The 14,121-nt window shown below is 46.9% G+C and overlaps 2 protein-coding genes across 7 annotated transcripts in view; one reads left to right on the forward strand and one right to left on the reverse strand.

Moving 5' to 3' along the window:
• Positions 1–11,780, forward strand: part of LOC140420403 (uncharacterized) — a 30,677-nt gene extending 18,897 nt beyond the window's left edge. The window contains exons 1-4 of one of the 5 annotated variants that reach the window (XR_011946344.1): positions 10,222–10,274; positions 10,875–10,965; positions 11,109–11,340; positions 11,483–11,780. Coding sequence is in view for 1 of the 5 variants with exons in the window: in XM_072504421.1 (XP_072360522.1) it covers positions 10,875–10,965; positions 11,109–11,328; positions 11,483–11,572 (401 nt within the window). In the remaining 4 variants the exon portion in view is untranslated. Of the gene's footprint in view, positions 1–1,701; positions 1,757–10,221; positions 10,275–10,843; positions 10,966–11,108; positions 11,341–11,482 lie in introns of those variants that run through there. The other 4 variants (XM_072504421.1, XR_011946346.1, XR_011946343.1 and 1 more) reach the window with 4 other exon arrangements.
• Positions 516–10,650, reverse strand: LOC140420394 (uncharacterized). 2 transcript variants are annotated; one of them, XM_072504402.1, is made up of 2 exons: positions 9,912–10,650; positions 516–7,502 (listed from the first exon to the last, which is right to left on the reverse strand). In XM_072504402.1, the coding sequence occupies exon 2, from the start codon at positions 7,115–7,117 to the stop codon at positions 6,182–6,184; it is 936 nt and encodes a 311-aa protein (XP_072360503.1). In that variant the 5' UTR covers positions 7,118–7,502; positions 9,912–10,650; the 3' UTR covers positions 516–6,181. The 2 variants fall into 2 exon arrangements, with proteins under 2 accessions (XP_072360503.1, XP_072360502.1); XM_072504401.1 differs by having other exon boundaries at positions 8,265–10,650.
• Positions 11,781–14,121: the final 2,341 nt, after the last annotated feature.

The following is a 14,121-nucleotide window of genomic DNA, read 5'->3' on the forward strand; positions in this document are numbered from 1 at the left end:
AAATCAAACATGGATGTAAAAGATTCTCCAGCTCTCTCTTTGTGGACAGTTCTTACTCAGTATTATTTCTCCCAAGCCCTTCATTGTCCCATTATCGCTTTAATTTCACTCCCACTTTGACCATGTCCAGTGTGTTTAATTCTATACGGATTGTTTTAAAGTCAGTTTCTCTCTGGAGTGTGTCAATGTCTTGATGATGTCACAATGGTGTCTCAATCCTCTGGCCACATTAACCATTTCATCTCCTGCTGTGTCTCCAGTAGCTGTGTGTGTTTGGGACCCGGTCTTCAGTCCCTTTCACCATGAATTTAGGCTTGTTATCTTTCACATGTAACAAATCTCATCGGCACACCCACACCGGTATCCCAAAATCATGTCACATATTGTTGCTCTTTTTAACCTTAGTCTATTGGCTCTGATTACGTCACCTTTGCTCACGAGTCGCCAGGTATCTTTATGATACCGCCACATGGTTCAAGTTCAGGTTATGATTAATAATACAGCACACCGCTTAGTAAGGATTAAAACAACGGTCATTTATTATATACAACAAACAATATTAATACCCTAATACTACTTTCTATATAATAAACCTATCACTACTGGCCAATACTTAACTTAGGAAGAGCCCACCAGGTCAGGGAAATGAATGGCTTGTCCAATCAGATCTGGCCCGCGGGATTCAAAAGGCTGCTACAGGTCGGTGGCTAGGTGTCTCTACCGGATAGCGATCGCTGGATTCAAACCACAGCCGGTTGCTGTTCTTGCGAAGGTCTCGAGCAGGCGAAGAGGAAAGAGAGAGAGATCTGAACTTGGCCCCTCACTTTTATAGGGCCCAGGGGCTTCCCGCCTCCCGGGGCGGCCCTTGACCCTGAGTCCCAAGTGATTGGATTTGTTCCCAATCCCTGGGGTCGTGTGTCCAATGGTGAGGCGATTCCTCGATCGGGGGGGTGGTCGTTCACCTGTCTTTGTTTCGGCCACTGCAGGCACCGACAGGTCTGGCCCGGTATTCAATTGCTAATATGTTGCAATTGTTCCCGGGGATAGCCGATTTAACTGCAGATGTCTGAATAGATGGGCTGCAAACAGTCCTGAATGTAACTGCAAATACCTGGGTTGATGGGCTGTTGATAGCCCTGAGTATCGATCTGGGCTAACATCCCCAGAGCCGAATATGCAATACTGTCTGCAGCTGCCTGCTTGTGTCTTGTTAGCTGCTTTTCCCAGCAGTCTTTCGGGTTAGCCATTTCAAACTGGGTTTTGGCCAGATTAATCGGAACGCAGCCATTTTACGTGGCTACAATATTCTTAACTCTCAGATGCACTGATGAAAAGATCAAAGTGAGTGTCTGTCTTTCTTATCTCCCCTGTTATGGTGCTGATATTTCATGTTGTGGCCGGGCTTTCAAATGTGGATTTCTTCAAAACAAATTTCATGGGCCAAGATGTAAATATTTCCAAGAGAAAGTGATCAATTTATTTATCTCGTCTACACATTCCAGACTTTCACTAGAACGTAGGAGGATACCAGATTGATATATTCCATTCACCCACACCCAAGGTAAAGTATTCCAATCATTTATTGTCCAGGACAATATTCCCAGTATCTCTCAAACAGAAATTATACATTCCCATCTGATCCCAGGTATTAACATATTCTGTTCGTTTGTTCATGTCAGGTTGGGATTGTTCACCTTGGAGCAAAGGAGGTCGAGGGGAGATTTGAGAGAGGTGGACAAGACTATGACAGGTTTAGGTAAGATGGATAAAGAAAAGTTGTTCCCATTAGCTGGTGGGACAAGGTTGAAGGGGACAACATATTTCAGGTTTGGGGTAAGTGATGTGGGGGGGGAGACATGCGAGGGAGAATATTTTAATGCAGCGAATGGTAATGATCTGGAACTCGCTGCCTGTGAGGGGGGTGGAAATGAAGACAATGAAGGATTTCAAACAGAAATTGGATTGATATTTAAGGGAACTAAATTGCAGGGCTACAGGGTTAGAACAGGGCACTGGGACTGACTGGTTTGCTCCAGAGCCAACAGGGAATCGATGGGCTGTATGGTCTCCTTCTGTGCCCTCATGGCTCTAACCTAACAATTTCAGCTGCTCCAGTCTCTCCAACTCACTGAAGTCCCTCATCCCTGGTCCATTCTCATAAATCTCCCCTGCAACCTCTCTGAGAATGTAAAATCTTCCTATGGTGTGGGGCCCATATCTAAGGCTCCATTCGAGAGGGATAGAATTAAAAAGCAGGGAGGTTATGCCAGCTTGTTTAGACCCAGGGTTAGACTACACTGGGAGCACTGTCAACATTTGTCATCTCCATTTAGAAAAAGGAAATAGAGGCACTGGAGAAGGTGCAACAAAGATTCACAAGAATAATACCAGAACTGAGAGCATTTACCCTCAGGAAAGGCTGGGGCTGCTTTTCTCTAGAAAAGAGAAGACTGAAGGGTGACCTGATGGAAGTCTTTAAGATGATGAAGGGGTTCCATAATCCAATAGGGATTTGATGAGAAACCTCTTTACCCAGCGAGTGGTGAGAATGTGGAACTCACTCGCACAGTGAGTGGTCGAGGTGAACAGCATGAATACATTGAAGGGGAAGCTAGATACATACATGAGGGAGAAAGGAATAGGAGATGCTGATGGGGGAGATGAAAAGGGGTGGGTGGAGGCTCATGTGGAGCATAAATACAGACAGAGACCAATTGAGCCGACTGGCCTGGCCCTGTGCTGTAGACTCAATGTAACAGAGACAAATGTATTTATTTTAGATCTACCTGTAGTGGGGGAAAAACACTATTTACTATTCAGGATAAAATAAATGTCCTTCATCAGTTTCTGTGGATCATTTCAGTGGAAACGTGCTCTCCCCCAGGCTCAAAGAGCATCAGCCCACTGGAAACAAAGTCGTGAGACCGGCCAGTCCAGCAGAAAGAAACCCTCCGACCTTCCCACTTCACCAAGTGTCAGAATGAACAAGGTTCGATTTAGATTTGTCACGTGCACCGAGGTACAGTGAAAAGTATTGTTCTGTGTACAGTCCAGGCAGATAATTCTATACATGAAAAAAACAAAGGACATACGGAGGTTTTGGAGAATGGGCAGGACAGTGGAGTTGAGGCCAGGATCAGCCATGATCACATTGAGGGTGTTAGGATCGGGAGGCTAAATTGCCCACTCCCGCTCCTATGTCATGTGCTCCAGGGAGGAGATGATCTGGCTCATTTTGCAATCCAGCAACATTGTAGGCAGCAGATGAGGAACATAACAGTCATGATAGAATGGCAGAGCAAACTTGATGGGCCGAACGGCCTAATTCTGCTCCTATATCTTATGTACTTCTGAAATACAAAATATAAATACATAGACATCGGGTGAAGCATACGGAGTGTAGTGCTACTCAGCAGAGAACATGTGTGGAGACATCAGTTCAGTCCATAAGAGGGTCATTCAGGAGTCTGGTAACAGCGGGGAAGAACCTGTTTTTGAATATGTTCGTTCGTGTTCTCAGACTTTTGTATCACTTGCCTGATGGAAAAGAAAATAACCTGGGTGGGAGAGGTCTTTGATTACGCTGCCTGCTTTCCCAAGGCAGTGGGAGTTGTAGACAGAGTCAATGGATGGGAGGCGGGTTTGTGTGATGGACTGGGCTGTGTTCACAGCTCTCTGTAGTTTCTTACGGTCTTGGGCCGAGCAGTTGCCATACCAGGCTGTGCTGCAGCCAGATAGGATGCTTTCTCTGGTGTATCTGTAATAAAATGTAAGATTCAATGTGGACATGCTGAATTTCCTTAGTTTCCTGAGGAGGTATAGGCGCAGTTGTACTTTCTTGGTCGTAGTGTTGATGTTGGTGGACCGGGACAGATTGTTGGTGATGTGCACACCTCGGAATTTGAAGCTGTCAACCAGCTCCACCTCGGCACCATTGATGCAGACAGGGGTGTGTACGATATTTTGCTTCCTGAAGTAAATGACCAGCTCCTTAGTTTTGCTGACATTGAGGGAGAGATTGTTGTCATTACACCATGCCACTAGGTTCTCTATCTCCCTCCTGTACGCTGACCCATTGTTGTTTGAGATCCGACCCACTACGGTCGTGTCATCAGCAAACTCATAGATGGAGCGGGAGCCAAAATTTGCCACAGTCGTGCTTGTACAGGGAGTATAGGAGCAAAGTACGCAACCTTGTGGAGCCCTGGTATTGAGGACTATCGTGGAGTTGTTGTTGTTTATCCTTACTGATTGTCGTCTATGGGTCAGGAAGTTGAGGATCCAGTTGCAGAGGGAGGAGCCAAGTCCTAGGTTTTGGAGTTTTGATGTGAGCTTGGCTGGGATTATGGTGTTGAACGCGGAGCTGTAGTTAATGAATAGGAGTCTGACATAGGAGTCCTTGTCGAGATGCTGCAGGGATGAGTGTAGGGCCAGGGAGAAGGCGTCTGCTGTGGACCGTTGAGGCGGTATGCAAATTACAGTGGATCAAGGCACTCTGGGAGTCTGGAGTTGGATGTGAGTCATGGCTAACCTCTCGAAGCACACCATAATGATCGATGTCAAGGCCACCGGATGGTAGTCGTTGAGGCACGTTGCCTGGTTCTCCTTTGGCACCGGTATGATTGTGGTCTTCTTGAAGCAGGTGGGAACCTCTGAATCGAGTGGGGAGAGATTGAGGATGTCCGGAAACACACCTGCCAGTGGGTCAGCACAGGATCTGGGTGCGCGACCTGGGATCTCGTCAGGACCCATCGCTTTCCGAGGGTTCACTTTCAAGAAGGCCAATCTGACTTCAGAGGCTGTGATGGTGGGCATGGGTGTGTCCAAGGCTGCTGGGGCAGTTGACAACCGTTTGTTGGTTTCCTGCTCGAAACAAGCATCAAATGCATTACGTTTGTTGGGAAGGGGTGCGCTGTTGCTGAAGATTCTACTCGACTTTACTTTGTAGCCCATTATGTTTAGCTGGGCTGTTTAGCACTGGGCTAAATCGCTGGCTTTGAAAGCAGACCAAGGCAGGCCAGCAGCATGGTTCAATTCCTGTACCAGCCTCCCCGAACAGGCGCCGGAATGTGGCGACTAGGGGCTTTTCACAGTAACTTCATTGAAGCCTACTTGCGACAATAAGCAATTTTCATTTCATGTTGTTTAAACCTTACCACAACCTACAAGAGTCCCTGTTGTTAGTCTGCGACTCTAGCTTAGTCTGGTATTGTCACTTGGAATCCCTGATGGCTTTGAGGAGGTCATATATAGATTTATTGAATAGGTCAGGGTTGCCTGCCTTGAACACTTTCAGTCGGGAGTGAATCTCCCAATTAAACCATGGATTCTGGTTGGGTAACGTACAGACTACCTTCTTTTGCACACAATCTTCTACACTAACTGATGAAGTCTGTGACGGTGCTGGCATACTCGTCTAGGTTGGCAGCTGAGTTCTTGAATATGGACCAGTCCACTGACTCCAAGCAGTCGCGTAGGAGCTCTTCTGTTGCCTCAGACCAGCATTTGCACAACCTTCTCAACTGGATTCTCGCGCTTAAGTTTCTGCTTGTATGCTGGGAGAAGGAGCACCATCTTGTGGTCCGATTTTCCGAAGTGCGGTCAGGGTTGGATCATCAGGCGCCCTTGATGTTTGTGTAGCAGTGGTCAAGGATGTTGGGGCCCCTGTTGGGACAAGAGATGAGTTGGTGGAATTTTGGCAGTACACTCGAGGTTGGCCTGGTTGAAGTCCCGGCCACGATGAACAAGGCCTCCGGGTATTCTGCTTCATTGTTATTTATAGCGGTTACAATTCATCAAGCAGCGTCTTCACATCCGCCTGGGGTGGGATGTAGACCACCGTGATGATGGCAGAAGTGAACTCCGTGGAACAGTCGGGTATTCCAGGTCCGGGAGCAGTAGTTCGCCAGGGTCGCCACATCCGAGCACCAGGAGTTGACGAGGAGACAAACCCCTCCACCCACTCCAGGTTCAGTCCTGGATGTGATTAACAGCAGGAATAACAGCAGAATCCAACCCGTCATCACTTGTGAACCCTTTGGTATCTCAGCATGTTGGATGACTGAGTGAATCCCTCCCCACAGTGAGAGCAGGTGAATGGCTTCTTTCCAGTGTGAACTCGCTGGTGTGTCAACAGGGCAGATGAATCACGGAATCTCCTCCCACAATCAGAGCAGGTGAATCAACTCTCCCCAGTGTGGACTCGCTGGTGTCTCCGCAATGTGGATGATGTTCGAAACGTCTTTGTGCAGTGAAAGCAGCTGAACCGTCTCTCCTCAGAATGAATGCACTGGTGGGACATCAGTAACTGTGAGCTTTTGAAACTCATCGTGCAGTCAGAGCATTTAAAGGGCCTGCTCTTGGTGTGAGTGACATTGTGGCTACGCAAGCCGGATAATTGACTGAATCCCTTATCACACACAGTGCAGATGAATGGCCTCTCCCCGGTGTGAAGTCGCTGGTGTGTCTGCAGGTTGGATAACTGAGTAAATCCCTTATCACACACAGAGCAGATGAATGGCCTCTCCCCGGTGTGAGCGCTCTGGTGTCTCTTCAGGTGGGATAACCGAGTGAATGCCTTATCACACACAGTGCAGGTGAATGGCCTCTCCCCGGTGTGAACTCGTTGGTGGTTCTCCAGATGGGACAGCTGAGTGAATCCCTTCCCACACACAGTGCAGGTGAATGGCCTCTCCCCAGTGTGAACTTGCTGGTGGTTCTTCAGATGGGATAACTGAGTGAATCCCTTCCCACACACAGTGCCGATGAATGGCCCCTCCCTGGTGTGAAGTCTCTGGTGGCTCTGCAGGTTGCATAACCGAGTGAATGCCTTATCACACACAGTGCAGGTGAATGGCCTCTCCCCCGTGTGAACTCGCTCGTGTCTCCGCAGGTTGCCAATGTCAGTGAATCCCTTTTCACACTGAGAGCAGGTGAAAGGTCTCTCTCCAGTGTGACTGCGTTGATGCCTTGCCAGCTCGTGTGCGGCTCTGAATCCCTTCCCACACACAGAGCAGGTGAACGGCCTCTCTCCAGTGTGACTGCGTTGATGCCATTCCAGCCCGGAGGGGCCTTTGAATCCCTTCTCACAGTCCTCACATTTCCATGGTTTCTCCATGGTCTCGGTGATCTTGCATCTCACCACATTGGACGATCAGTTGAAGCCACGTCCACACACAGAACACCTATAGTCTCTCCCTGCTGTGAATGGTGTAGTATTTTTTCAGGCTGTATCACTGGTTAAAGCTCTTTCCACAGTCAGTGCTCTGTAACAGTCTCACACGGGTGTGTGTGTGTGTGTGTGTGTGTGTCTGTGTGTCTCAGTGTTTTTCCAGACACACCGATGTTTAAAATCTCTTGAAGCAGACAGAATAGACAAACATTTCCCCTTCTAGATTCAAAGGTCGATGATATTCGGTTCCCAAGAATTGAGTGACTCAGTCAGTTCCTGACATGATATTTAGTTTGAGATATCGGCCTCAAACTCCTCTCGTTTTAACTTCCTGCAAAAAGATTTTTCAAAAATTATCACTGTCAGTACAGGATAGAAATTCAGAACAGACAATTCTAGTTTCTATCGAACATTCTTTCCTCTCTCACTTTCCCTGAAATGCTCTAAATCTCCATCCCACACACTCTCCCTCCATTCTCACTCTGCTGTATCTAATATTCACCCTCCCAATTCTCCTGAAGGCACTGATTCAGGCTGATTGACAGATCCATGCTCACTGCTTCCTGTCCTAGACACAGAGGCTGCCAGGCAGATATATGTCTATGTTACTGGACGAAAAATGTGTGTAATATACGGACTGGATTCACTTCCTTTCCCTCCCAATTCTCATGAAGGTGCTGATCAACAAATCTAAACTCATTACAACCTGTATAAAAGTAGAGACTCTCCATCTAAGTATATTTACTGATTAGATGGGATGATCCTGAGGAAGAATTTTATTTAGTCACGGAGTGGTCATGAGCAGGAACCCACTGCCCACAAGGGTTGTGGAAGTCGAGATGATCAATAATTCAAAATAAAATATGAAGAAAATCAGCTTTCAGAGGAACAATGATATCGAGGGGGAATGGGACTGACTGGATTGCTGTACAGAGAGTCAGCATTGACCCAAGTTCTCAAATGGATTCTGTCAGTGCTGCAATGACTGTATGGCTGGAAATATATAATGTAGGTACAGTACAATATTACAAAACTAGAAATAATAATACATGTATTTTATGACACAACCATCAATAATATATATAATACATACCATATAACACTAGATATATCTCTATCCGATATAACATTTTTAAAAATTCATTTACGGGGTGTGGACATCGATGATCAGGCCAGCATTTATTGCCAATTCCTAGTTGCCCTTCAGAAGGTCGTGATGAGTTGCCTTCTTGAACCGCTGTAGTCCTGGAGTTGTAGGTACATCCCCTGTGCTGTCAGGGAAGGAGTTCCAGGATGTCGCCCCAGCAACAATGAAGGAAGGGCAATATATTTCCAAGTCCGTCTGGTGAGTGAACCTCCAGGTCGTGGGGTTCCCAGGTATCTGTTGCTCCTGTCCTTCTAGATAGTAGTGGTTGTGTGTTTGGAAGGTGCTGTCTGAGGAACCTTGGTGAGTTACTGCAGTGCACATTATAGATGGTATACACGGCTGCCACAGTTTGCCAGTGGTGAATATTTGTGGAATGGGGAGCAGTCAAGCAAGCAGGCTGCTTTGTTCTGGATGGTGTAGAGCAGCATCTTGAGTGTTGTTGGAGCTGCACTCAACCAGGCAAGTGGTGATTATTCTATTACACACCTGACTTGTACCTTGTATATGGTGGACAGGCTTTGGGGGGTCAGGAGGTGCGTTACTCACTGTAGTCTTTGACCTGCCCTGGTGGCCACCGTATTAATATGACTGGTCCAGTTCAGTTTCTGATCAATGGTAACCCTCAGGATCTTGGTTGTGGGGATTCAGCGATGGTATGTCAAGGGGCGGTGGTTAGATTCTCCTTTGTAGGAGATAGTCACTGCCTGGCATTTGTGTAGCACAAATGTAACTTGCCACTTATCAGCCCACATCTGGATACTGTCCCGGTCTTGCTGCATTTGGAATGGACTGCTTCATTATCTGAGTTGTCGCGAATGATGCTGAACATTGTGCAGTCATTGGCAAACATCCCCACTTCTCACCTTATGATGGAAGGGAGGTCATTGATGAAGCAGCTAAAGATGGTTGGGTCTGGGAATGTGCCCTGAGGAACTCCTGGAACTGAGATGATTGACCTCCAACCATCACAACCATCTTCCTTTGTGCCAGGTATGACTCCAACCCATTGACTCCAGTTTAGCTAGGGCTACTTGATGTCATACTCGATCAAATGCTGCCTTGATGCCAAGGGCAGTCACTCTCACCTCATCTCTGGCATTCTGCTCTTTTGTCCATGTTTGAAAGCTGTAATGAGGTCAGGAGCTGAGTGACCCTGGCGGAACCCAAACTGAGCGTCTGCGAACAGGTTATTGCTCAGTAAAGTGCTATTTGATTGCACTGTTGATGACTCCTTCCGTCAGTTTGCTGATGATGTAAATAAACTGACAGGGAAGGAATTGGCTGGGTTGAATTATGTCCTGTTTACTGTCCGCTTAAATGTCAGCCATCTCCTGGGGAAAGCAGCCCTTTAATTGAGAACATTAGGAAAGAGACGATCCTTTTAGCCAGACAAATAAATGTGTCAAGCTGAGGGAGCAAAGGATGTCAATGCCTTTAAGAGATTAGAGAGAGAGAGACCTGGGCCAAGCTTTGCAGAGTCTGCACCCTCCCTGGATTCACTTCCTTTCTCTACAGTTATTTGCAAGTCACCAATTGAAGGTCAGAATGAGAAAAGAAATGGTAAAAGGGGAGAAAAGAAAGTGTTTTACTCACAGATGTTGGAGACAGGAGTCTGTGTGCAGCTCAAGCTCATTCAGGGTTGGGGGAACAACAGCTTTGCTCGGCAGAAACCTCCATGTCCAGCTTCCGCAATGAGGGAGCTCTGATTGGCGGAGAAGCAGGGTCCTTCCGGTCCTCCAATCTTCCTATTGGACACAACTCAGCAGTGTCACCGGAGGTGAGCTCCCTCTGCACATGCGCACAGTCCCTTCTCCCTGAGGCATGCGCAGTCCCGGGTTGGGGAGAGAGGGAATCATCGATAGCCGGAACTGCCAGCCTGTTGCCTGGAAAACTTGTCTCGAGGATGCGGAGGGGAGAGGGGAAAAGTGCGCTCAAATGCAGTGACGTCTCCGCGGAGTGGATTTATTCCTATTGGCTGATCTAGAGGACGAGCATCTTTGTGATGTCACAATGTGGAGGGTGGACAATGAGTTTCAGCAACAAAACTTCTTCTTCTGGGCAACATCTGGGAGCAAATCAATGTCTCCCCCTTTCATTAGTTCATAAGATATAGGAGCAGAATTAGGCCATTTGGCCCATCAAGTTTGCTCTGCCATTTGATCATCGCTGATCTCATCCTGGCCTTAACTCCACCGTCCTGAGAGTTCTCCATAACTCTTCAACCGATTAAAAATCTGTCTAACTCCACCCTAAATTTACTCACTGTCCCAGCTCCACCACACTCTGGGGTAGTGAATTCCACAGCCCTTGGGAGAAGCAGTTTCTCCTCAACTCTGTTTTGAATTTGGTATCTCTTATCCGAAGACTATTACCTCTCGTTCTCGAATGCCCCACAAGAGGCAGCAGCCGCTCCAAGTCTACTTTATCTTTCCATTTATTTTCTCATTCTGAGGGGACATTGGTGACTTGCAGCAACTGAAGAGAAAGGAAGTGAATCCAGTCTGTATGTTGCACACATTTTGAGTTCAGTAATATAGACATATTTCTGTCTTGCAGCCTGCATGGAGAATTTCAGGCCTCTGTCCAGGGTGGAAAGCAGTGAGAATGGATCTGCCAGTCAGACTGAATCAGCACCTTTAGAGAATTGGTAGGGTGAATATTACATACAGCAGAGTGAGAATGGAGAGAGAGTGTGTTGGATGGCGATTTACAGCTTTTGAGAAATGAGAGAGGAATGAATATTTCATAGGCACTAAAATTGTCTGTTCTTAATTTCCATTTGTTTTACAGGATATTAGATGATGATTTACCGAAAAACAGACTTCAGAATTTGGAAGAGTCACTTGGTTATGGGCAGCATGATGGCACGGTGGTTAGCACTGTTGCTTCCCAGCTCCAGGGTGCCAGGTTCGATTCCCGGCTTGGGTCACAGTGCGAAGTCTGCACGTTCTCCTCGTGTCTGCGTGGGGTTCCTCCGGGTGCTCCGATTTCCTCCCACAAGTCCCGAGAGGTGTGCTGTTAGGTAATTTGGACATTCTGAATTCTCCCTCAGTGTACCCGAACAGGTGCCAGAATGTGGCGACTCGGGCTTTTCACAGCAATGTCATTGCTGTGTTAATGTAAGCCTACTTATGACCATAAAGATTATTATTATTATTTATCAGGACCTGAATATCATCAGGAGCACCATCACTGCAAAATACACTTCTGGAGTTAAGGATTGCCTGTCAGGCAAAGGAATAGAATGGAAGTAAACACAGGAACAAAGAATCACATTGGACTAGTTCCAGGAGAATTGAGTGACAACTTCAATGATGTAACCATGGAGTGTGATTTTTGATTGTGTTAAAAGTAAAAGGGCAATGTTCTATTGAGAGTTTAAGGGATACGTTCCTTATAAAAATAGTGTTAAGGCATTGTTGTTTCTAGTTTGTATGTTGCAGTAAAATTCATAAACTTGAAGTTTTTGTCTTATGATTCTTTAGTTTGTTCACTGGGTTTAGAATTTATCTTTTGAAGTTACTGATCTTTTCAGAAATCTTACACAGTTGGTCTTGAGTCGCAAGTTTCAACTTCCCATTTAAGCCTCAGGCAACTTGCTGTCTCTCTGTTGCTCATGACAATGACAGCCCAGTAACAGAGCTGAGGGCTGGAGATGCTGTGACCCCTTGTCGGAGTGGAATCAGTAGAAAGAAGAACCATAGTTTCTGGTTGAGCTTTGTGCTAGCTGTCCAACCATGATGATGTGCCTTTCACCACTGAATGGCCTCTCCCCAGTGTGAACTCGCTGGTGTTTCTGCAGGTCAGATAATTGAGTGAATCCTTTGCCACACTGGGAGCAGGCGAATGGCCTTTTCCCAGTGTGAATGCGTTGATGAATTTCCAGCACTGACGGTGCTGTGAATCTCTTCCCACAGTCCTTACATTTCCACGGTTTCTCCATGTTTTGGGTCTCCTCGTGTCTGTCCAGTTCGGACAATCAGTTGAGGCTTTGTCCACACGCAGAACAAGTGTATGGTCTCTTCCCACTGTGAATAGTACAATAGTTTTTCACACTGTGTAACTGATTAAAGCTCTTTCCACAGCCAGTGCTCTGGAACATTCTCACTTGGGTGTGTGTGACTTGGTGTTTTTCCAGTCACACTGATCTTTAAAATCTTTTGAAGTTGACAGACGAGGCAAACATTTCTCCTTCTAGATTCGAAGGCCAATGATATTCAGGTCCCAAGGAATTGAGTGACTGTCAGATCCAGAGAACATATATTAGATTTCTGTCTGTAATTCCTCCTCTTTGAATCTCCTGTTGAAACAATTTATAAAATACATCACTGTCAGTACAGGATAGAAATTCAGAACAGACAATTCTAGTTTCTCTGGAACATTCTTTACTCTTGCATTCCGCAACATCTGTAAATCTCCATCCCTCACACTCTCCCTCCATTCTCACTTTGCTGTATCTAATATTGACCCTCCCAATTCTCCTGAAGGTGCTGATTCAGGCTGATTGACAGATCCCTGCTCACTGCATCCTGTCCTGGACACAGAGACCATAACAAATCGGATCTCCATTCGGCCCATCAAACCTGCTCAACCATCCAAAGGGAACATTGGCCTATCTACCTCAGCATAATTTTCCCACACTATCCCCCATATCCCTCGATATCTTCACTCCCTTGAAATGTTATCAATCTCTGATTTGAAAATACTTGATGACTGAGGTACCACAGTCCTCTGGGGTAGAGAATTCCAAATGCTGACAGGGGGAGTGAGGGGAAGATATGTTTGGTGGTGGAGTCATGCTGGAGTTGGCAGAACTGGCGGAGGATGATTTCTTCAATGCAGAGACTGGCGGGGTGAAAAATGAGGACAGTGGGGATTTTATCCTGGTTCTGGGAGAGAGGAGCGAGGGGGAGGGCAGAGGTGTGGGAGATGGGTCGGACACGATTGACAGCCCCGGCGACCACAGTGGGTGGGAACCTATGGTTAAGGAAGAATGAAGACATGTCAGCAGCACCATTTTGGAAAGTGACATAATCGGAACAGATGCGACGGAGGCGAAGGAACTGAGAGAATGGGATGGAGTCCTTACAGGATGTGGGGTGTGAAGAGCTGTAGTCGACGTAGCTGTGGGAGTCGGTAGGTTTGTAATGGATATTTGTGGACAGTCTATCTCAGAAATTGAAATAGAAAGAATCATAGAATTTACAGTGCAGAAGGAGGCGATTCAGCCCATCGAGTCTGCACCGGCTCTTGGAAAGAGCACCCTACCCAAGGTCAACACCGTCACCCTATCCCCATAACCCAGTAACCCCACCCAACACAAAGGGCAATTTTGGACACTAAGGGCAATTTATCATGGCCAATCCACCTAACCTGCACATCCTTGGACTGTGGGAGGAAACCGGAGCACCCGGAGGAAACCCACGCACACACGGGGAGGATGTGCAGACTCCGCACAGACAGTGACCCAAGCCGGAATCGAACCTGGGACCCTGGAGCTGTGAAGCGATTGTGCTATCCACAATGCTACCGTGCTGCCCAAAGGTCAAGGGTGGAGAGGTAAGTGTTGGAGAAAGACATGTGGAGGTGATAGAGCAGTGGAAACTAGAAGCAAAATGAATATATTTTTCCAGGCTTTGCAGAACACCTCCGGTCCATCCGCAAGCAGTTCCCAGACCTTCCTGCCGTTTGCCATTTCAACTCACCGTCCTGCTCTCAGTCCACATGTCCATCCTTGGCCTGCTGCAATGTTCAGGTGAAGCCCAGCGCAAACTGGAGGAACAGCACCTCATCTTCCGATTAG

Source organism: Scyliorhinus torazame, chromosome 5 (genome assembly GCF_047496885.1).
Source record: "Scyliorhinus torazame isolate Kashiwa2021f chromosome 5, sScyTor2.1, whole genome shotgun sequence".
Taxonomy (NCBI): domain Eukaryota; kingdom Metazoa; phylum Chordata; class Chondrichthyes; order Carcharhiniformes; family Scyliorhinidae; genus Scyliorhinus; species Scyliorhinus torazame.